General features: G+C 33.6%; 1 protein-coding gene and 1 pseudogene across 1 annotated transcript; both read left to right on the top strand.

The window, feature by feature from the left end:
• Positions 1 to 5,294: 5,294 nt before the first annotated feature.
• Positions 5,295 to 6,824, top strand: LOC131634005 (jasmonate-induced oxygenase 2-like). Its single transcript, XM_058904671.1, has 2 exons — positions 5,295 to 5,785; positions 6,081 to 6,824. Exons 1-2 carry the CDS (start codon positions 5,322 to 5,324, stop codon positions 6,664 to 6,666), a joined length of 1,050 nt encoding a protein of 349 aa, XP_058760654.1. The 5' UTR covers positions 5,295 to 5,321; the 3' UTR covers positions 6,667 to 6,824.
• Positions 6,825 to 7,634: 810 nt separating this feature from the next.
• The window catches only part of LOC131634004 (uncharacterized), a 37,183-nt pseudogene continuing 22,273 nt past the window's right edge, over positions 7,635 to 22,544 (top strand).

The following is a 22,544-nucleotide window of genomic DNA, read 5'->3' as shown; positions in this document are numbered from 1 at the left end:
AAACCCCAAAGATATGGCACTAATAGCAAATTATCTTTCCTCCCTTTCCGCAGTATCACCAAACTACTGCTCCTCAAGGATGCATATTCCTAGTTCACCCCTTAATTTTTCAAATTAATTTGGATCCAATGTCTTGGTGAAAACATCAACCGATTGCTTCTTAGTAGCCACATGATCTAAGGTAACAACTTTGTCCTCAACAAGATCCCTAATAAAATGGTGACGGGCCGGTATCAATATGCTTTTTTCTGCTATGTTGAATGGGATTCTTGGATATGTTGATAGCACTAAGATTATCACAATACAATGTCATGACATCTTGCTCTACATTGTACTCTTTCGACATTTGTTTCGTCTAAATTAGCTGAGAACTTCTGCTCCCTGCTGCAATATACTCTACTTCAGTAGTAGATAGAGACACACAATTTTTCTTCTTGTTGAACCAGAATATAAGATTATTTCTTAAGAAGAAACAACCTCTTGAAGTGCTTTTCCTATCATCAACACTACCTTCCCAATCTGCATCACAATATCCTACTAGTATAGAATTAGAACAATGAGAATGTAACATGTCGTAGTCACTAGTACCAATGATTTACTTTATAATCCTTTTTACTTGGTTGATGTGACTTATTTTAGGCTCAACTTGATATCTTGCACAAACACTTACAATAAATGGGATGTCAGGTCTGCTGGCTGTAAGCTATAACAAGTTACGAATCATGCTTAGGTACAGACTTTGATCCATATTAACACCTTTTTCATCTTTAGATAATTTCAAATGAGTAGGTACAGGTGTCATTTTGTGACTAGCATTTTCCATACCAAATATTTTCACAATGTTCTTGGCATACTTTCTTTGAGAGATGAAGATAGAACCATCCATATATTTTACTTGAAGTCCTAGAAATTATGTTAATTCACCAAGAAGACTCATCTCAAAATTAGATTGTATCTTCTGGAAAAATTGTTGAACCATCTGGTCTGACATCCCTCCAAACATAGTGTCATCCATATATATCTAAGAAATCATGAGTTTTACATCCTTCTCTGTAACAAAAAAAGTCTTGTTTTTATTCCTTCTTTCCTGTACCCATTGCTGACAAGAAATTCTGCCAGCCTTTCATACCAATCCCTAGGGGCTTGCTTTAACCCGTAAAGAGCCTTCTTCAGTTTGAATACATGATCTGAAAAAGTAGGATCAATAAACCCTTTTGGTTGTTCAACATACACTTCTTCATGTAAGTACCCATTTAGAAAGATACTTTTCAAATCTATCTGAAACAACTTGAACTTTAGTAGGCATGTCACTCCTAATAGTAGTATGATGGATTCAAGTCTAGCAACTGGTGAAAAAGTCTCATAAAAATCTACTTCTTCAATTTGAGTGTATCCTTGAGCCACAAGTCTATGTTTCTGGTGACAACTCCATTTTCATCAGAATTATTCTTGTACACCCATTTTTGTTTCAATGACATTTGTCCCACACTTCATTCCTCTTGAGCTGACCCAATTCTTCTTTCATAGCATTGATCCAAAATTTATTAGTTAAGTCTTCCTTCACATTCATGGGTTCAATCTTAGAGACAAAACAAGAATTTGAAAGTACCTCTCTTGATCTAGTAGTAATCCCTTCCTTAAGATTTCCTATAATGAGTTCTTTAGGATGATCTTTCTGAATTCTGATGGAGGGACCTTTGTTGACTTGATTTTCATCAGGCTCAACATCTGCAATGTCACCATAAGTATCATTATTCACCATATTTTATGGCTCATCATCCATCTGGAATGATGTTCCAACATCTACTCCAACATCATGTCCACTCTCTATGATTGAGTCTTCAACCACAACATTTATAGATTCCATCATGACTTTGGTTTTTGAATTAAAAACTCTATAAGTTCTTTTGTTTGTAGAGTAAACATAGAAATATCCCATAACTCAACATCAAGACCTATGATGTGAGTATACATCTTGCTTTTCTACCACTCAAACTCAGTAGAATTTCCACTGAATGTTGGAGGTTTGAAAATATAGTTGCTCTTCTCAGATGCACTGGTTTTAACATTATTAATAACTTTGATTCAGACATGATATTTTTCACTCAGGATCTTTTCTTTCCCACTGTTAAGTGTTGATGCACATATCATGCTCTAATTCTAACTTAAGGTGAGAAAAATAAAAGAAATGGGGATTGAATTGTGTTGATTTTTTCTTCTTTTTCTTATTTAAGTTTTATTATCAGATTCTGATTATAAGGTTCAGAATCTGGTTTAGAGTCTAATTAATAGCACCAGAATACTATTGAGTAGAAGTAAAGAACAGAGTAAGACAACACACAAGCAATTTATCCTGATTCCTCCTACAAATCAGGAGTAGTCCAATTCCCTTACACTTCTAAGAGATTTCTACTATAAGCTAATATGATTACATGTTGCTCAAGCACACAAACAAGAGACTTCCAATGCTCAAACACACAAGTAAGAGACTTGTGATTACTTAAGCAGACAAGCAAGAGACTTTATAGTTATTCAAGCACACAAGCAAGAGAATTCATAAATACTCAAACAAACAGTCAAGATACTTTACAAATGCTCAAGCACACAAGCAAGAGACTTCAAAAATGTTGAAGCACACAAGCAAGAGGCTTCACTGCTCAAACACGTAGGCAAGAGACTTCTAACAATCTATCTAACAGATAAATGATAGTGATAAAGTGATAGTTACACTTGATATACAATCAGAGGTGTAAATAGATTACAACACAACAAAATCTAAGACTTAAGAACTTCTAAGAATGTACAATGGTAAGAAGTTCTAAGTTAGCTTATGCTCTTTGTTTTGATAGAGTAACTTCTGTTTTTCTTGTAAATGTGTAGTGTTGTATATTTCTCCAAATCTTCAGCTCCTTTTATAAAGTTCCACGAAAACGTTGTTGAAAAGATCTTCAAGCACAAGAGAGACTTTGTAGAGAGGCATCAACAAATCCGTTGCAAATCTTCCTCAAATGGATAATGTCGTTGCAAGCTTATTTGAACTTCATTTGCTACAAAAGGAATTATCAGTTGCAAATATTCAAGTTTCTGCAGCTTTATGCTGAGTTATCGCGTGACTAAAACATGACAAAATGACCTCAGAGTCTAATAGCGACGTGTCATGACTTCCTCGGTTCTTGAGCTTTGGCTGGGTTTAGGTTATGGTCCTCCAGAGTCTGAGTCTTGGCTTCTAATCCTTCAAACTTTGACTCTTCATAGGCTGCCTTGTTCAGAGTCTAGAGACATCAAATTATGATCATCTTGATTAGAAGTTGATTCCTCAAAATCTGATCTTCAGAATTTTCCTCTTAAAAACTTGTATTTCAATGTTCAATGCAGTTTCAGAACTGACTTTTGATCAGTACATTGATCTTTGTACTTGCACACTTGAACACACATTAGTCTATTCAATTGTTCTTCAAATACTTTGTTATCATCAAAATCTAAGAGATATGGTATAAACCAATTTTATTCCAACAGAAGCAACAACATATGAAAGAGTGACCTTCCATGGCACAAAACCTTCTGAAACTTCCTCCACAACCAGATAAGTGTTCTCATAATTTATGTAGAAAGCTTCCTAATATTAATATTTACCTTCGTCATTTAAATGGAAATGCATCAATTTCACAATGATGTCATCAAATAACTTGAGACCTTCAACAAGATCAGATTTGGATGGCACAACTACATTTCTTTCAAGAATAAACTGAATCAAAGAGGTGTAGAAAAGAGGACGGATTTTTGTGTTCTTGCATATCGTCATCAAGACAATAATGAATTTCAACCAATTGAATTCAAAATGGGTGATCAAGGTCCACACATTTCGAATATTTTAGCATCATCAGCACGAGCCCATTTCCTTGCCTTATGGTACAAAATCTTCACAACAATACAATGAAACATTCACATATTACACTTTCATTTGGCTTATTTGAAAAATTCTTGACATCCAGCTGTTCCTTAAATAGGGATTTGGAGAAAGACTCCACAAACTTAATACGCTCGTATTCACGAGGATGGTATGTAGAATTCACTCCAATATGTCTATTTTCAAGATCGAGAACTTCAACAAAATCAACGAATGTGAAGTTGATCATCTTCCCATTGTTTAAACATTCTAGACCATAAGAGGATTTCTTGGCATTGCAATAAAAAGTTTTTACAAAATGAGGATTAAATATTTTATTTGAAGCCAAAAAGTCCAGTAAAATATGCTTTTTAAAAATGCTTAAAAAATTCAATTTCAATTCGTGATCGATTGTCGAATTTTAAATACAAAAATATAAGATACAACATTGTTATTCATAAGTCTTTGAAATCTCTGTAAAATATCAACTGTTTCTAATGCTAGGAAACCAAAACTGTCAAAGACAAATGGTATAAAAATATATTGATTTTTGGAACACAGTTTCTCATGTTTGGCCACTTTATTTAAAACAGTCATCCGATTATGTTGGACTATACTTGTCAAAGGAAGTTTTTAGTCATGATCATCTCAATGTTGCATTTTTTAGAGTTAAGACCAAAGAAAGGTTGAAAATATTAATTCTAGACAATAAAAAACTATGTTTGGAAACAACAGCAAATGTTTGTAATCAAAGAAAATTTTCAAAATATTTAATAGGTAATAATATCTCTTCCATTTTATATTCAATAATTTCTTCTTCTTCGAATGTCATTTCAAATTAATTAGCAACAACATTTCTTTCCAATTTTTAAGTTATTATTAGTTGTTATAGTTCCATTTCTTTAACTACCACTATTTATTAAGAGGATGATTCATTGTCCTTATCGTTAGTCATGGAGTTGTTGAAGATGGCTAAGTATCTTGATGATATATAAGTAGTTTCTAGTTTAGATGTTTTAATTATTTCAAAATATTTGAAGTTTGTATAATAAATATTTAAATTATGTTGTTATCATGATAAATTACTGATAAATTATAAATTTTCAAACGACATTATTTTGCCACAAATTTACAAATATTACCCGACAAAAGAAATAAATTATAGTATGCAAATCAAATTGCAAAATAGTAATCTAATCTCCATAGAAGGTCAACGTACTATATTTGTCCTGTCTGTATTTAAAAAGTCATATCATTGTTACTATCTTTAGTCCTATTTTTTATTCAATATTTAATAAGTAATAATTAACCGTGTTTTGTCCACGTTCACTATATTTAATATGCTTATACTTCTATATAAACACGAGAAAGAAACATGTTCTTCACATATCTATAAAATTCTAATATATTGGAAGTGTTTTGTGAGAAAATTACAATGCAAAACACTCAAAATATGGGAGACATGCATTCAGCTTACATACTATCTACAAAACACCGTCCCAACTTCTCTACATTTGTGGAAGTCGATGAAATTCCCATCATCGACTTCTCACAAACTAGCCAAGAAAATCTCATGTTAGAGATTTGCAAGGCATGTGAAGAGTGGGGATTTTTTCATTTAATTAATCATGGAGTTTCCTCTGAACTTATTAGTAAGGTTGCGAATGAGACCAAAATTTTTTTTCAGCTAAGTATGGAGGAAAAAAAGAAACTAAAAAGAGATGCAATCAATGCAACAGGGTATCATGATGCTGAGCATACTAATCTTACAAGGGATTGGAAAGAGGTTTATGATTGTTTTATTAAAGATGGAATACAAGTCCCTTGTACTGATGATCCAAATGACTTGGACCTATGGACTCTAAAAAATCAATGGCCTCAATCCCTTCCACATTTTAGGTACGGTTACTTTTGTCAAATGATTTAAGATATATATATATATATATATATATATATATATATATATATATATATATATATATATATATATATATATATATATATATATATATATATATATATATGAAATCACTGTTCACGTATTTGTGAATACCTAGTGTAAAGATTTGGTGTATGAATAACATTTTTCTATTAATAATGATACTAAATTGTAAAAAAGTACTCGCATAATATCAAACTTCACATAGTTTCTAAATTAATACAACATAAAACCATCATTATGTTTTTTTCTTAGAAAAACAATGGAGGAATATGGTGGGAAATTAGAAAAGCTATGTTTCAAGTTGTTGGAGTTAATTTCATTGAGCTTAGGCTTAGCTGGTGACAAGTTCCTTGATTGCTTCAAGAATCAACTAAGCCATGTGAGGCTCAATTACTATCCTACATGCCATTTCCCTGAATTGACACTTGGAATTGGTCCTCACAAGGATCCTTGTGTCATGACTATTATTGCACAAGATGATATTGGAGGTTTACAAGTTAAGAAAAATTCAGTTGGTTGGGTTCCTATTAAACCTATTCCTGGTGCATTGGTTGTCAATCTGGGTGATGTTTTTCAGGTTTGGAGTAATGACAAGTATGACAGTGCAATACACAGAGTTGTATTAAACTCACAGAAAGAAAGATTCTCTTATCCATTCTTCTTTTTTCCAGGTCACCATATTACGGTGCAACCTGCAGAAGAGCTAGTGAGTGAGCAAAATCCTGCAAAATACAAACCATACAATTTTGGCAAATATTATGCTAATAGAACCCACCATGATTTCAACAAAAAAGAGGTTGCGGCTAAAGAAATTCATCACTTCAAGATTTTGGACTAGCTATTAAAAAAATGTCTGGCTAGCTCTTGTTTAAATTCCTCTTGTTTTTCATATTTTGCCTCTTCAAAGACCAAATAAATTAAGCTTCCTTTCATTAATTTATGTATTCTACTGCGAGAATGTGTGAAAGAGGACAGTTTTTATGAAATTGTCGTAATTTATGTGTCGCAAAATAAATAATTTCTTGTAGTGGAACATGTCCTCTAATTTAAATAAATGTTATTCAATGAATTTAAAATTGGTTGCTTCCTCGTTGGTTTAGATTTATTAAATGTCATATATATATATTACTTTACCCTTTTTTCTTCTTTATATATCTATAATATAAAAAAATTAATGGCTCTGGAAAACCCAAATTTAACTTTTTTTCTTTATCCTCCACCTCATTGATTTGAGAGTAAAATGTGTTCAAAATTTACTTTTTCTAACCAAATTGTACTATTAGTTACACATCTAACATATTTGATTTAAACAGTTCAATTAAGACAAAATATTTGTTCTCAAAGTACAAAATTTGATTTCAATAGTTCAAGTGAGACAAAATATTTGATATGAAAGTACAAAAAAGTGAACCAAAAAGCATTTCACGGATTATTTTTGCAAGCATTTGAAAAAGGTGCTACACAAGGGCTATTTTTCTGCTGCCAAATTCAAATATTTGTCCTTCCTGGTGTTGCCAATTTCAAAAAGCAAAATTTTGAAAACAGTGCTAAACTGCTTTGTCCACCCTCACTTCCTTTTGTCCACCGGGCATTTCTAAAATGGAACCCTTTTGTCCATCGTGCCACTTCCCTTACATCTATTCTATCACTTGCTCTTTGTCTTCTCTTTAATTTCTCTTTCTGCAGCATTTCAACTTTCTCCTTCAATAAGCACATTCTCTCTTCAAACACCACAACCTCTCCTTAAGGCTTCATCTCTTCTTCACCTCTACAACTTTCTTCCTTCTGCAACTTTCAACTGCGAATATGGCAAGACCGCTTGAGCTAGTGAAAGACATCAATGACACAAAGGAGCTATGGAAAGTAGCTGTGAGAGTCCATCACAAATGGACTGTTGTGTCCAAGAATAAGGAGCATTTTGAGATGTTATTGTGTGATAAAAAAGTAAGAAACTTTTCTTCATCTGTTTTTTGTTCATATTTTGAAAAGAATATACGTTTATGATTTAATGGTTTTAGGTTTTGTGTTTTTGTTGTCAATAAACTTTCGTTTATGATTATGCTGGTTTTAGGTTATGTGTTTTTCTTGTGTATAAACTTTTGTTTTTGAGTTTAATTTTTGATATCTTTATGGATTTAGAGGAAGAAATCCAACTAAAAACAAGTCAAATTGTATGTGTAATTTTGCTCTATCAATACTGATAAAGGTGATGAGGGTCTAGATGTCGCCGATGAAAAAGTAGAAGCAGAAAGTTTGAAACTTTCCATATCTGTGGAAATGCAAGCAGAACCTTTATCTTGAGAATCATTACAGCTAAGTTCATCTGGAAGGGAACCAGAATGTGAAATATTGTGATTTAGTTCTTTATGAAAGAATTCCTTAGGTTGTTCTGAAAAGCTCAATCGAGTATGATCTTTTGATTTCTAAGCTAAGAATAATAGTGAAAGATCTTCTAACTTCGTAGGTATATTATGAACAAACGGCTCCCTTTTTCTTAACACACCTTGCACAACATTATCAATGTTTGGCCCTTATGCTTTCAGGCTAAACCTAAATTCCTTCATTTGAATTAAAACTAATATGTGTCTTTAGGATTCTTGTCGACCTTATGTCAAAGATACTATGAGAGTTTGTACTGAAGCCGGTGTTAAGGTAATGTATATGTGTCATTGTTTGACCAGTTATATATCTTAATATTTATATCAAAATTATCTCTGTTTGATCATGTTGTTACGGATTCGAGGCTGAATTTTATCATCCATTAAGTAACCTAATCTATTTCGTGTTCCAGGTATATGTTCGAGAATGGCTACTAAACTGTAAGAATCAAGTCTTTTCTAACATTTTTTATGTTAAACTATTGAAACCTGACTCAATATAAGTATATGATGGCTAATTAGTTTTAACTCTAGCTGGTGGCTCCAAGTAGTATTCTAACAAAAATTGATGTTTACTTATATTTGTAACAAGTTATTTTGATGTATCATATATCATTAGAGTTGTACTTTTCCCTTTCTTTTTCTATACACTCATATATAAAATGGAGTTCCATGAGTTGATTATTATTGACCATATGTTGCCTTTTCTTCTCATATTTTGATGTTGGCGTCACGGTAGGTATGATGCTTCGTCGGTATGTCTAATTCGAGGCTGAAAATTTAGTGCAGAAAATAGAATTGAAAGATCAAGAGGTTTTAGAAAAGCATGTTGAGATAGAGAGATTGAAGACTCGATGCATGGAGAGCATTCTCACTTTATTCAAATTGAACCACCCCTGCAGACTCTACAGAAGTTGCACTCTCAATCACAACAGGAGCAAAGAACTCTTGCTTTGGAGCTTAAACACGGGCTTCTAAAGTTGAAGGACTTAGAACTTTACCAAACAAAATTTCAAGGTCTAAAGTCAATGATGAAGACGATGATGATGTAATATTACTACAAGTGTACATTTTTACCGATATAATTTTAAAAAGAAACAATCTAACCTACTGATAGTTGATGTATATATATTATGTTGGAACATACAAATCAAATTAAGGTATCTTTAATGGAGAAAATGATGAATTGAAGAAGATGAAGATTAGAGAATAGAGAGAGAGTAATTGAGGGTGAGATGATAAATTGGCATTAACAACAAATAAGAGTAGTGAGCTCCTTATATAGTACACATTACAAAATGATTGGAATGAATTAAAACACCCAAAACATAAACAGAAAAACAGTTAAGCTTCAGTGTAACTGGTTACGGCAAACAGCGTAACCGGTTACGCAACTTCAACATCTCCAGTAACTCTGTTTCACGGGTTCGTAACCGGTTACGACAACCACTGTAACCGGTTACGCCAACTGAAGTGGTAAAAACAGCAGTTTCAACACACCACCTCACTTTAGTTGGTCCAAATCAAGCATGCTCACCTTTATTCTCAGCCTTTTGAACACTTCATTTGTCACCCCTTTGGTCAACAAGTCAGCCACTTGATCTTCGCTTCGACAATATCCCAACGTAACTTTCCATCGCTCACTAAATCCCTCAAATAATGAAACCGCATCTCTATATGCTTGCTCCTTCCGTGTGCAATCGGATTCTTCGCAAGGTTAATCGCAAAAACATTATCAACAAGGAGAGTAATAGCCTCACCCTCACTACTATTAAGCTCCTTCAATAGATTCATAAGCCACATGGCTTGGCAAGAACACAACGATGCCACAATATTGATCGGTCACCAATTCTACATACTTTCCGTTAACTATTTGATGAAAAATCTCTCATTTCGGTAACACTTTAGTTTAGCTTTTTATCGTTTTAACTTAGTTATTTCGTATTTTGCAAATTCGTACTTGTTTGATGTTTATTTATAATTAGATGCTTTTGATACCTTGGTTTGGTAGTTGTTTGTGATTTCAGATGCAATTGAGGCGCACCAAAAGAAGTAGACGGAAAAATTCCATAAAGTCGTGGTTTTCCAAGTCATCCCGTGTCAAGAAGAGATGAAAAAATGAAGAAAAAGAAGAAAAAATAAATGACACGGGCGCCCGTGTCAATTGACACGGCCGTGTCAATGTTGCTGATGGAAAAATGGAAACAAAAGAGTGGACAGAAGCTGACACGGGCACCCGTGTCAATTGACACGCCCGTGTCAATTTGGCTGGGCAAGAAGAGATGAAAGGGCGTGTGAGGCAGAAGCTGACACAGGCGCCCGTGTCAATTGACACGGCCGTGTCAGCAGTTCCGGACAGATTTTCAGCTTTTGCAGTTTTTGCAATTTTCGACTCATTAAGGGCGTTTTTGACATTCTGCATCACAAAAGAACAACCTAACATTATTTAGACCTAGTTTTTGGAAAGCATTAGGATTATCTTGGATCATATTGGAGATTTCTACGAAGGAGAGAAGAGCAATCAAGGGTTTGGAAAAGGGAGATCTTCAAGAGCGGAAGCAATTGAAGATTGAAGCAATCCTCATCTCTTATAATGTTTACAATTACCTTTGTTGATTTCTTAATTACTATGAGTAGCTAAACATATTTATGTTAAGGGGGTGTCCATGAATCGCTTTTATGTAATGAATTGAGTACCGTTGTTTTACGAATTTGAAGTTTCTATGAATTTAGTTTATTTTCAAAGTATCTCATGCTTCATTCTATTGGAAAATATTATGTTGATTTACGGTTAAGGTTAGGTCAGAAAAACCACCTTAACGCTTTTTGAATAATAACACTACAGGTAAACCGCTTAGGAATAAGGATTTGACGGTATTGATCATCTATTCTTGGTTTTTTTTACAAGGTTCTTGGTGCAACAATTTAGTTGTTAAGGAATTGAAACTGAATTTTAGTGCCAAATAGATTTCCCGCTAAGGAATTAGGGAAAATTAACATTGAGAATTGATACTAAATCATATAGACAACTCTTTCGTAAGATAGCGGTTACGTGAATTACAAGGCGGTTCATACATTTACCTTAGCATATCTTCTCATATTTGTACCAAGTCAACTTTTATTTATTATTACTTTTAAAGATAGTCTTTTTAACTAAATCAAACCAACAAAACCCACACCTGATGATCTTTTGTTCACTTGAATTATAATTCTCACTTATATTGCCACAGCAGTCCTCGAGATCGATACTTGGATAATCTCCACTTTAATAACTACATCGGTATAAAGTAGTACACTTGCTATTTTTCCGAGCAAATATACTCGGCCTCACAAGATGAGAGTACTACCACCGGTTCCTTTTTCGAACACCAAGAGATTGGAGTTCTACCTAGCATAAATATGTATCCAGCCGTTGACTTTCTATCATCCTTATCACCACACCAATTGGAATCGGTGAAACCAAGTAAATCACACTTTCGGCTCGTATCCGATGCCGAAAAGAGAATTCCACAACCAAGAGTCCCTTTAATGTATCTAAGGATCCTCTTGACAGCTGCCATATGAGATACCTTTGGTCTCTCCATGAATCTACTCGCAATACCGACACTAAATGCCAAGTCCGGTCGCGTATTGCACAAATACCGCAATGATCAAATCAATCTTCGATTAAATGATCAGATTAAATGATCAATTAAAATCGTTAGATTAATGAAAATCAATGGTTAAGATTTGGAGTAAGTGTTCAACAGTTACTCTTGGAGTAAATATAACCTTCATATATATATATATATATATATATATAAGTCTTGATAACTTACTCTTGAATTTAAAATATATATATATATATATATATATATCTCTTGAATTTAAAATATATATATATATATATATATATATATATATATATATATATTTTAAATTCAAGAGATATATATATATATATATATATATTTTAAATTCAAGAGTAAGTTATCAAGACTTACTCGTGATCATGATCATTGATTCTTTTCAATCTAATGGTTAAAATTAATAAGTAATTAAATGTGGAGAGAGAAAAATAATACTCATTAACTTTAACCATTAGATTGAGAAGAATCAATGAACATGATGAGGAGTAAATCTTGATAACTTATTCTTAGAGTAAGAATATCGCTCCTCATATATATATATATATATATATATATATATATATATATATATATATATATATATATATATATATATATATATATATATATATATATATATATATATATATATATATATATATATATATATATATATATATATATATATATATATATATATATATATATATATATATATATATATATATATTACTTTACCCTTTTTTTCTTCTTTATATATTTGATGTTATAGAAGAAGAAAATTAATGAAGTAATTGCTACCGATTCTTTTATTTTCTCTTAGGAATTGATATAGCTCTAAATTGATTGTTTTTTTTTTCTTTCTTGATATATTTTTAGAGTACGATACATATTAGCTTATAGAGTGCCAAGTTTTGGGTAGTATATAATATTTTTGCACTTGAAAATTTATTTTTGAAATCAAGTCAATGTTTAAAATTCTAATATTAATATTTTTAGTGATGCTTGAGCTATTACTATTGTGAAAAGTGATCTTATCTAGGTTTAGAAAAAGAGATTTTACCTTTATTGACAAGGTGAGATAAAAAAAAGGGTGTCATGGAAAGTGCACCATTTTTCTCCTTGGATGATATGTCACACGAGGTGATTCAATTCTTAGCAACAACATTAATGTATTTTAAAAATTAGAAAGTGTGAGCCACTTTTCCTCTCTATTGATTTTAGTATTTGACGTGGAATGTAGGTATTTAATTAGGTTGGGAGTTACAATTAAGGGGAAAATTATCTTTTGAAATATAAATTATTTAAATATTACATAATTTTTATTTTGACTTGTATTTTCTCACACACACACGCACCCCTCACCCACATATGCCTTAGTAATAGTAGGTATATTACGATGTATGGTGGTTAGGGCTTTTTCGCTGTGGCGAGGGGAACTATTTAAGACTCCCACAAATATAACACTACCCAGTTGAAACAACTGGATCGAAATCATCAAGATGAAATAAATGAAGCCGCCATCGATTGTTTATTTATCCCAAAAATGGGAAAGGAAAACATCGACTAAAACCTATTGGAGAAAACAAATGAAAGGTCTTACGACCCAGAGAAAAGGGTAAGGGTTTCAATTACGCAAGGAGAAGGGGTTAGCACTCCTCACGTCTGTCGTACTCAACGAGATCCGCTCTTGTTAGTCTAAATCTATGGGTGTTCTAAAAGTCTAAAGCCTAAAACTAAAAGGGAACGCACGAAAAAGGAAGAGAAAATAAACACGGGGAAAAGAAAGAAAATATATACAAGATTATGCTCGTTCAGGCCCCGCGACCTAATGCATACGTTTCCCGATTAAGGAATCAGATCAGCCGTAGTTCGACTCAAAAGATTTTGTGTGTGTGTGATGTTAAACGTCGCATTCCACTACTGCTCGACCTTTGGAGACTTACACAATTGGCGTGGAACGGAGTTAACATGTGCGTAAAAGAAAATAGAACAACGCAATTTGAAAGGAAAAGAAAATATAAAAGATAAGTATATACAAACATAATTAGCTAAAAAGAAAAATAAACAAGTTAACCATTTAATCAATTAATTAAAAATTGATTAAATTAATTAACCAAAATTAAGAAAAATCAATTAATAAACTAATCGATTTTACTTAATAAAGATCAACTAATTAAATCAATATTTAACTAATTACTTAAAAGATTAAAATGTGTAAAATAAAATCAAACAAAAGGATTAAAATACTAATTAAAATATTTTTAAATTTTTAATAATATGAAGATAAAAGTCTTAACTAACATGTTTTTGTATTTTTTATTATCAACTAGAAATTAAAAAAACAAACATCAATAAGAAAACAAAACAAATAAGAGAAATTAGTAAAAAAAAAACAAAATGGGCTTTAAAACAAGCAAAAGGGGGTACATAGAATAAAGGAGACACTGGGCCCAAGAACTGGATGGTCCAATACCCAAACTAAACAAACTGCAAGGAGAGTGACCATCTGGCTGGGGGTGTACGGAGAAAAACAGAGTGGGCTCGGTGAGTATCAATTCGACGGGATCATTCTTAAGGAAGTTGGCCCAAAAAAATAAGCTGCCAGCCATGGGGGTGTACCGCTAGTGAAGGGTGATGGATAGTAAAGCTGATTTGGGCCAAACCAAAACTACAACCCGACCCACAAATTTAGAACAAAACCTAAAAGACTAATGAGGGAACCGCCCTCCTTCATCTTCAAGTTCTTGGTCCCCTCTCTCTGCACTTTTCTCTCTGCTTCATCCTTAATCTCTCTTCACTCTGCTTCTCACGATAACCTCTCAACTCTCCCGTAGCCTCTCAATCGAACACACAACAATCACTACTTTTCATCCTTCTCTCGGCTTCATCTCCCTCGCATAAATCTCTCACGGTTCAAAGGCAATAACAACACAATAGCCATTAAAAAAAACCCAAAGAAAACTCCCCAAAAAATTTCCACTGCTGTCAACACTCTCTCTGCTTCTAAACTCTCGGTTCATACTCTCTATTTAAACCTCTCGGCTCTCACGACCTTTCTCATCTCTCAAATTAGATTGCTAGGAGAGAAACTCAGTGATCAAAGAGTTGTGGAAAAAATTTTGGTGTGTCTTCCAGAGAGGTTTGAAGCAAAAATATCCACTCTAGAAGAAACTAAGGACTTTTCTCAAATCACACTCGTAGAGCTTGTTAATGCTTTGCATGCTACCGAGCAGAGAAGATATTTAAGGATGGAAGAAAATGTTGAAGGTGCTTTTGTGGCCAACTCCAAAGGCAAAAATCAAAGCTATAATAGTTTTGGGAAAAAGCCTTTTAGTGAGAAAAAAGGAAAAGGAAAAAGGGAGGAAATCAACAACATAGGAGAGAGTTGGAAAAAGAAGTTTCCACTTTGTCAATATTGAAAAAAAGATACTCATTTAGAGAAGTATTGTTGGTATAAAGCTTACAATCAACTTGGTCATATGGAGAAGGTTTGCAAAAACAAAGCAACCCAACAGGGACAACAAGCCCAAGTTATTGAACACCACCAACAAGAGGATCAATCATTCATGGCTTCTTGCTATTTAGTCATTAGTAGCAAAGAAACATGGCTAATAGATAGTGGGTTCAACAATCACATGACTCATAATGTTGGCATTTTTAAGGAACTTGATAAGTCTTTCTACTCTAAAGTTACTATAGGTAATGGAGAACATGTTAATGTTAATGTCAAAGGAAAAGGTGTTGTACCTGTTGAAACTCCCTCGGATATCAAATACATTTAAGATGTTTTATTTGTACCTGAAATAAATCAAAGTCTTTTAAGTGTGGGACAAATGATGGAAAAGAACTATTCATTGTATTTCAAAGACATGAGATGCACTATTCTAGATCCTTCTGGATCTAAGTTAATGACAGTTGAAATGAGAGGTAAAAGTTTTCCAGTAGAATGGAAGCAAAGAACCATGCATGCATTTCCAAGTACTGCTCGTGATTCCTCCTAGTGGCATAAAAGGTTGGGTCACTTTAGTTACTTATCCTTAAAACAAATGAGTTCTCATGATTTGGTTGAAAATTTACCAGTCATTGATGATGTTGTTGACATTTGTGATGTATGTCAATTTGGAAAACAAAGTAGATTATCATTCCCTGCTGCGTCAACCTAGAGGGCTTCTGAAAAGTTACATGTCATACACACTAATGTGTGTGGTCCGATGCCAACGACATCTCTAAATGGCAACACGTATTTTCTTCTATTTATAGATGATTTTACAAGGATGAGTTGGGTATTTTTTCTAAGGCAGAAGTCAGATGTGTTTGCTGCATTTCAGAGTTTCAAACTTATGGTTGAAAAAGAGGTTGATTGCCAAATTAAAAAGCTCAGATCTGATAATGGTACTGAGTATACAGCAGGAGAATTTAAAATTTTTTGTGAGCAAGCTGGAATCCAACATCAATTTACTGTTCCTTACACTCCTCAACAAAATGGAGTGAGTGAAAGGAAGAACAAGAAAGTCATGGAGATGGCTCGATGTTTGCTTTTTGAGAAAGATATTCCTAAAACCTTTTGGGCTGACGCTGTCAACACCTCAGTGTACTTGCTGAATTTGTTGCCTACCAAAGCCTAAAAGGGAAAAACACCCTTTGAAGCATGGTATAAAAGAAGTCCGTTTGTTCAACATTTATAGATATTTGGATGTGTCTGCTACGTCCATGTTCCAAATGTGAAAAGATATAAATTGGAAACAAAGTCTGTGATCGGTATATTTTTGGGGTACAGTAGTAGCTCCAAAGCGTATCGAATTTATAATTTGGAGACTAACAAAATTCTGGTTAGCAGAGATGTAAAATTTGACGAGTTCTCTAAATGGAATTGGGAGAAAATTCAAGCTGAAGGTTCAAGTAAGATATTATCTATGGAAGATAGTTTGGAGGATCAAAATTCAGAAGATGAAGAAGAAAACAATGATATTTGTAACACCCCATTTCTACCCGACAATTATTCAAGAATCAGAGTTTCAAAATTTCTCAACGAACAAATGAGGCGTCACATATTCACTTAAAATAAATCACTTCATCGCATTTAGCGAATACATAGCACTTTATTTAACCAACTAAACAAATACTCAGCATATAATACTTCTCAAAACGGAATAACTTCATTTATTAAAACATGGCGGAATCATAGTTCTCAATCTTTGAATCAATAACATCTTATTCAGCTATGATAAAACAATAAACAACAACAATCATAAACATCATAAATCATCCCCCCGAGTGCTACGTATCAGAGCGACAACCGACTTGATTAACAGCAACTAAATCTTCATACTCGAACACCTGCACGTTACCAATATAAAGGCAGCGGCGAACAAGAGAAAAGGGTGAGATATCAAATCATATAAGTGAGTGCATGATAAATTGTATATTAGGATCCAGGCATATATAGTTATCACATGACAAGTATTAATATCGCCATACACTTCATACTTTCACCAAATCACAAATCTCACGTACTTTACATCACACCACAAGTCACGACACTTCATATTCACATCAAGTATATATCTCATTCATTTACTTTGTAAGCCAAGTCATGATACATCACAAGTATAAATCACAGTTCCAATCCCAAAACGTCATAGCATATAAGTCATACATCTAGTCATAAAACATCACATAAACATCTAAACTCAAAACATCACATATACATCTAAACACAAAACATCACATATAAGTCACACCAGATATATTTAGTTAATCGCATTCACTAATATTCATATCATCATACTAATCATAAAATCATCAATTTACATCTTCACATTCTTCCATCATTTAACAAATCACGAAATACAATCACGATATAGTCACAAAATGTCACAACTAGGAATCACATAAGACACATGGGACACGACTCATGTATATGCATGTGGTACCAATCGGAGCTTCAGCCCCCGTCACCAATTGCCCGAATTTGAGGCATAAGGCATAAGCCTTCGTCACTAATTTGTCAATCCAGGCCGTCACAAAGTATGCATATGCAATGTGACTCGACAAACAAGACAACACATCATACTCATCACAATCACGTACCGTCACGAGGTATAAGCCTATATCACAATCAATTACCGTTATACGAGGTAATTCACAAATAATATTTCATCTTCACTTAGTCACAAAATTATCATCACAAATATATACAACATCACGTATTACCAATCATCACAAACATCGTCACGTTTCGACACATCATCGCAAATCATATAACTTCACATATTAACAAAATCATCACAACATCATCATGTTTCGGCGTAACACCACAAACATATAACTTCATATACCGACAAAATCATCACAACAAATCGACACATTAAGCCAAGTCAAATTAGTCTTATAATTCTCTATAAATTAGTCGATTTATTAACTCACTAATCCACTATCAACTGACCAAAATTGTTCACCTAATAATCTCTAATTAATCAGATATATCCCGCGTCACTACTGGTTATCTAATTTCCGGTTAAATTCTTAATATTCACGACTTTATGAGTTTTCAGGTTATACTTCCAAGTCACTAAAATCACGGCTCAATCTGTTAATTCGGATACAATTCTATTCTTCACCGGCTATTCAAATTGTTCGATTAAATATTCAAGATATCGTAATTTATCGGTAAACTGAATAGTTAATCTAAGTTCAAGTTTATTCCAATTAAATAGGCTTATAGGACATTACTCCATTCATTAATTAATCGACTGATTAATATCACAATTTCGACAAAAGAACACCACCACGTTAATGTACTAATTAAACTTAGCTACCACGTAAATTTTCATCAAATTTTGGACCACGAATTATACCGTTTAATCCGGCTATTTCGATCAAACGAGATTGTTTGTAATACTTTGATTCTATAATTCCTATTATTTCATAAATATATTATCTACTGTTTCCATGTGAAGTAGTCAAATTTGTCAGTTTATATTTTATTTTTATACTATCCTTAATTGGCTCTTTAATACTAAACAATAAAATTATTACACTACAAATGCCACAAATGTCAAGAAAATTAATGGCTTTAAATAAAATGAAAGATTAGAATCATTAGGCATATCAGATCCGTCTAATTGAATGGTAAACTCATATATAATAAATTAAACATGCAGAAAGAAATAGATTCAATTGAATAGTAAATTAAAAGACTAGAAGGAAATTATTTGTTTTACAAACCACTCTCTAACTTCATAATTCAAAGTCTTCCATTGCTTTAACTTGAGGCGGGCATCTCGGTTACTATAAATGCACTAGTTACAACTATTTTAATTGTTATACTAGTTTCCTAATCATTAATTCTAATGATCAAAATTACTTAACAAAAGAAACAATGTATATTACATACAAAGACCAATTACATTGGACAACCACTCATTAGCATGGGGCGCTCACCTCACACAAGGAGCCCCCACGTCTCACAGTCCCAACACCCTTGTGAGGCCACCGTCTCACATAGTGAGACTTCCGTCTCTAAACCCTTCCGTGTTTATATCATTCCCCAGTCTTTGATGCATAATTTCAAGTTCCAGATTCGTGTTTTAATAACACTCATAACACATTAATAGAGGTTCCAGGATAATACGGTTTCCTTAATTCAAGTTGTTTCAATCAAACAACAATAACGACAACAATTCCCAGCAACAATTAACACAAGCCAAAGTAATAATTTACACACCCAATTCCCAAACATACATGGTTTCATAAGCCCCATTATAGGAAGAGAACCCCACGCTTACCTTATCAATGGAAGCAACTCAATGGGTCTCTAATTGTATCTTCAATTGACACCATGGATGAAAAATCTTCAAGCTCCTTCTTCTTCTCCATAGTCTTGTCTCTTTCTCCTCCATTCTTGTTCTCTTCATTATGACCACTCTCCTCTTTCCAATTCTCTAAAACCCTAATATAAAATCCAATTTGGGCTTAGTGGTTAACAACTCTTCTTTATTTAATATCCTCCAAAATCAATTTAGGCCCAATAAGAGATATAACTCAATAACCAAAATATCACTTATAATAATTATCCATCAATATAATAATTCCGACTTATAAATAATATTATCCTTAATATTATTTTCCGACTATCCGACTTCAATTTAATAATTCCAAATATGCCCTTAAATAACACCGACAATCCAAATTCGACCAATATATCATATTCCCAGTCTAATATTAATTACTCACAAAATTCTCAAAACTTCAAATATTATTCCAATAATATTTCTAATACTGAAAATATCAAAACTCTTGATTAAATATCAATCTGCTATCCCGAAATAATACTGACTACATCGTCTCAAAATACGAAAAACTTCACTAAACACTCTGAACGTCTAGATTAAGCGAATAACCGAATTTCCGGGTGTTACAACTCTCCCCCACTTTGAATATTTCCTTCTCGAAAATCTACTTGACAACACCATCGCAACCAAATCTCGTATCCAACTCTCAAATATCCAAATCGCGTTTGGTAACACTTCAATCACTACTTCTTCGGCACAACAACGATTCCACAAGAACATAAACGCATTACTATTCTTACCAGATTCACAATAATATACAACCCAATGCAGTATCCTGGCTCATCGCACTTATTCCAACAATCTATCAATCCAAACATCAAGATAACTCCACTTCACAGTCTTCTAACACATCGTCCTTCACTTCTTACAAGTCGTATAACAATAGTACAACACAATGCTTCCGCTGCGCAACTCTGATAATTCTTCTTTAAGTCACTGCCTTGTTAAAACTCCGTCAACTGTATGGTTCACAAATTCTCAATCCAACGCAGACTTTCCTTAATACTCATTTTCACATCGTTGTTTCACTATTACTTCCAAATCTTTCCCTTGCGACATTCGCTTGTACAATACTCACTACTCCGAATTGTTCATTTTGTCAAACTCTTACTCAACCACTCCTCTTATCAAGTTACACAAATTGGTGAGCGACTACCTTCGCGACGTAACATCAATACTCTTTCTCTATTATTAAGATAGTAAGACAGATCTATAACATTCAGTACGATTGCCATCTATCATTAATAATGGATTGAGGGTGATCAGTTCCCCAATTTGTCAATTAGTATTTGACAACCATAGTGGAGTATACACCGTCGTTACTTCATAATAGCGTCATCTCCGAATTTTCACTCAAATCCATTAACACGTCATAATCCAATAATTCACTTTGGGTTTTGCACCTCCCACAACTCCTTACTCATTATTTCATGTCGATGAGGCACCGACATCTAATCATGTTACAAAATTCTCTTCATAGTCACTTAGCATCAAACGTCTTTCCATCTCCCAAATTACCTCTATACTCGTACCACACAATTCATATCGTCTCAACCAAAGCCCTCCTCATGTCAAATTGGTGATAAAAATATTCTACAATCCTTCTTATAATACAATTCATCTCGTTATCTTTCCGACGCTTCAAATGGAGCTCAAATCGATTATTCGGAACTCAAGTTATGAATTCTTAAAGTTCCACAATGATTCTGAATTTCCTGCGACTCGTTTACGGAGATCCCACTCTGAAACTCACTTTTCTTCGGCTTAAGCATGTTTCAAACAGTATCTAGCATAACTCCTCATAACTCGAGAGGTGCATTCTATCATCGAATTTCCAGTCTTGATATTACCGAGGCAACCATTCTTTTCACAGGTTACGCGCATCTTCGAGTTTCCAACTCGGACTCGCAATTCACAACATTTCATGCATCGACTACATCCGACAATCACTTATGCGAGTACACATAAAGCCCACTGCAACCTCGTCACTCTATCACTTCTCAAACCTCAGCATCTCACGCAAAGGTTACTCGCACTGACAACTTCGCAATCCTCAACCGTGCTGAACATCGTAACTCTCTAACTTCTACTTTCCAAAATCATTCTTAACTTCACGTCGTCTTCGAATTTGGGTAAAATCCAAAACTCCCAACAACACCTGCATCGTCGCTTATCGACAATATACCAGACTATCACTCATAACAGAAACCGCTTCGAGAAGCAAGGCTTCTCCTCCACTTAACATCAAACCAATTCCTGAAATCAAAACAAACAAGTATCGATAGTGTTCACACACTCATCGCGTACCAAGGGATAGACAAAAATTAGACAACATTAGCCGGACAGACCGACCTGCTCTGATACCACTAATGTAACACCCCATTTCTACCTGACAATTATTCAAGAATCAGAGTTTCAAAATTTCTCAACGAAGAAATGAGGCGTCACATATTCACTTAAAATAAATCACTTCATTGCATTTAGCGGATACATAGCACTTTATTTAACCAACTAAACAAATACTTAGCATATAATACTTCTCAAAACGGAATAACTTCATTTATTAAAACATGGCGGAATCATAGTTCTCAATCTTTGAATCAATAACATCTTATTCAGCTATGATAAAACAATAAACAACAACAATCATAAACATCATAAATCATCCCCCCAAGTGCTACGTATCAGAGCGACAACCGACTCGATTAACAACAACTAAATCTTCATTCTCGAACACCTGCACGTTACTAATATAAAGGCAGCGGCGAACAAGAGAAAAGGGTGAGATATCAAATCATATAAGTGAGCGCATGATAAATTGTATATTAGGATCCAGGCATATATAGTTATCACATGACAAGTATTAATATCGCC

This window comes from Vicia villosa, unplaced genomic scaffold (genome assembly GCF_029867415.1).
Source record: "Vicia villosa cultivar HV-30 ecotype Madison, WI unplaced genomic scaffold, Vvil1.0 ctg.001202F_1_1_3, whole genome shotgun sequence".
NCBI classification, from domain to species: domain Eukaryota; kingdom Viridiplantae; phylum Streptophyta; class Magnoliopsida; order Fabales; family Fabaceae; genus Vicia; species Vicia villosa.
This window is presented reverse-complemented; position numbering and strand designations above follow the sequence as displayed.

Coding starts and splice junctions, on each gene's coding strand:
- LOC131634005 (XM_058904671.1), top strand. CDS start 5,322: ATGCAAAACACTCAAAATATGGGAGACATGCATTCAGCTTACATACTA. Junction 5,786..6,080: donor CAATCCCTTCCACATTTTAG/GTACGGTTACTT, acceptor TTTTTTTCTTAG/AAAAACAATGGAGGAATATG.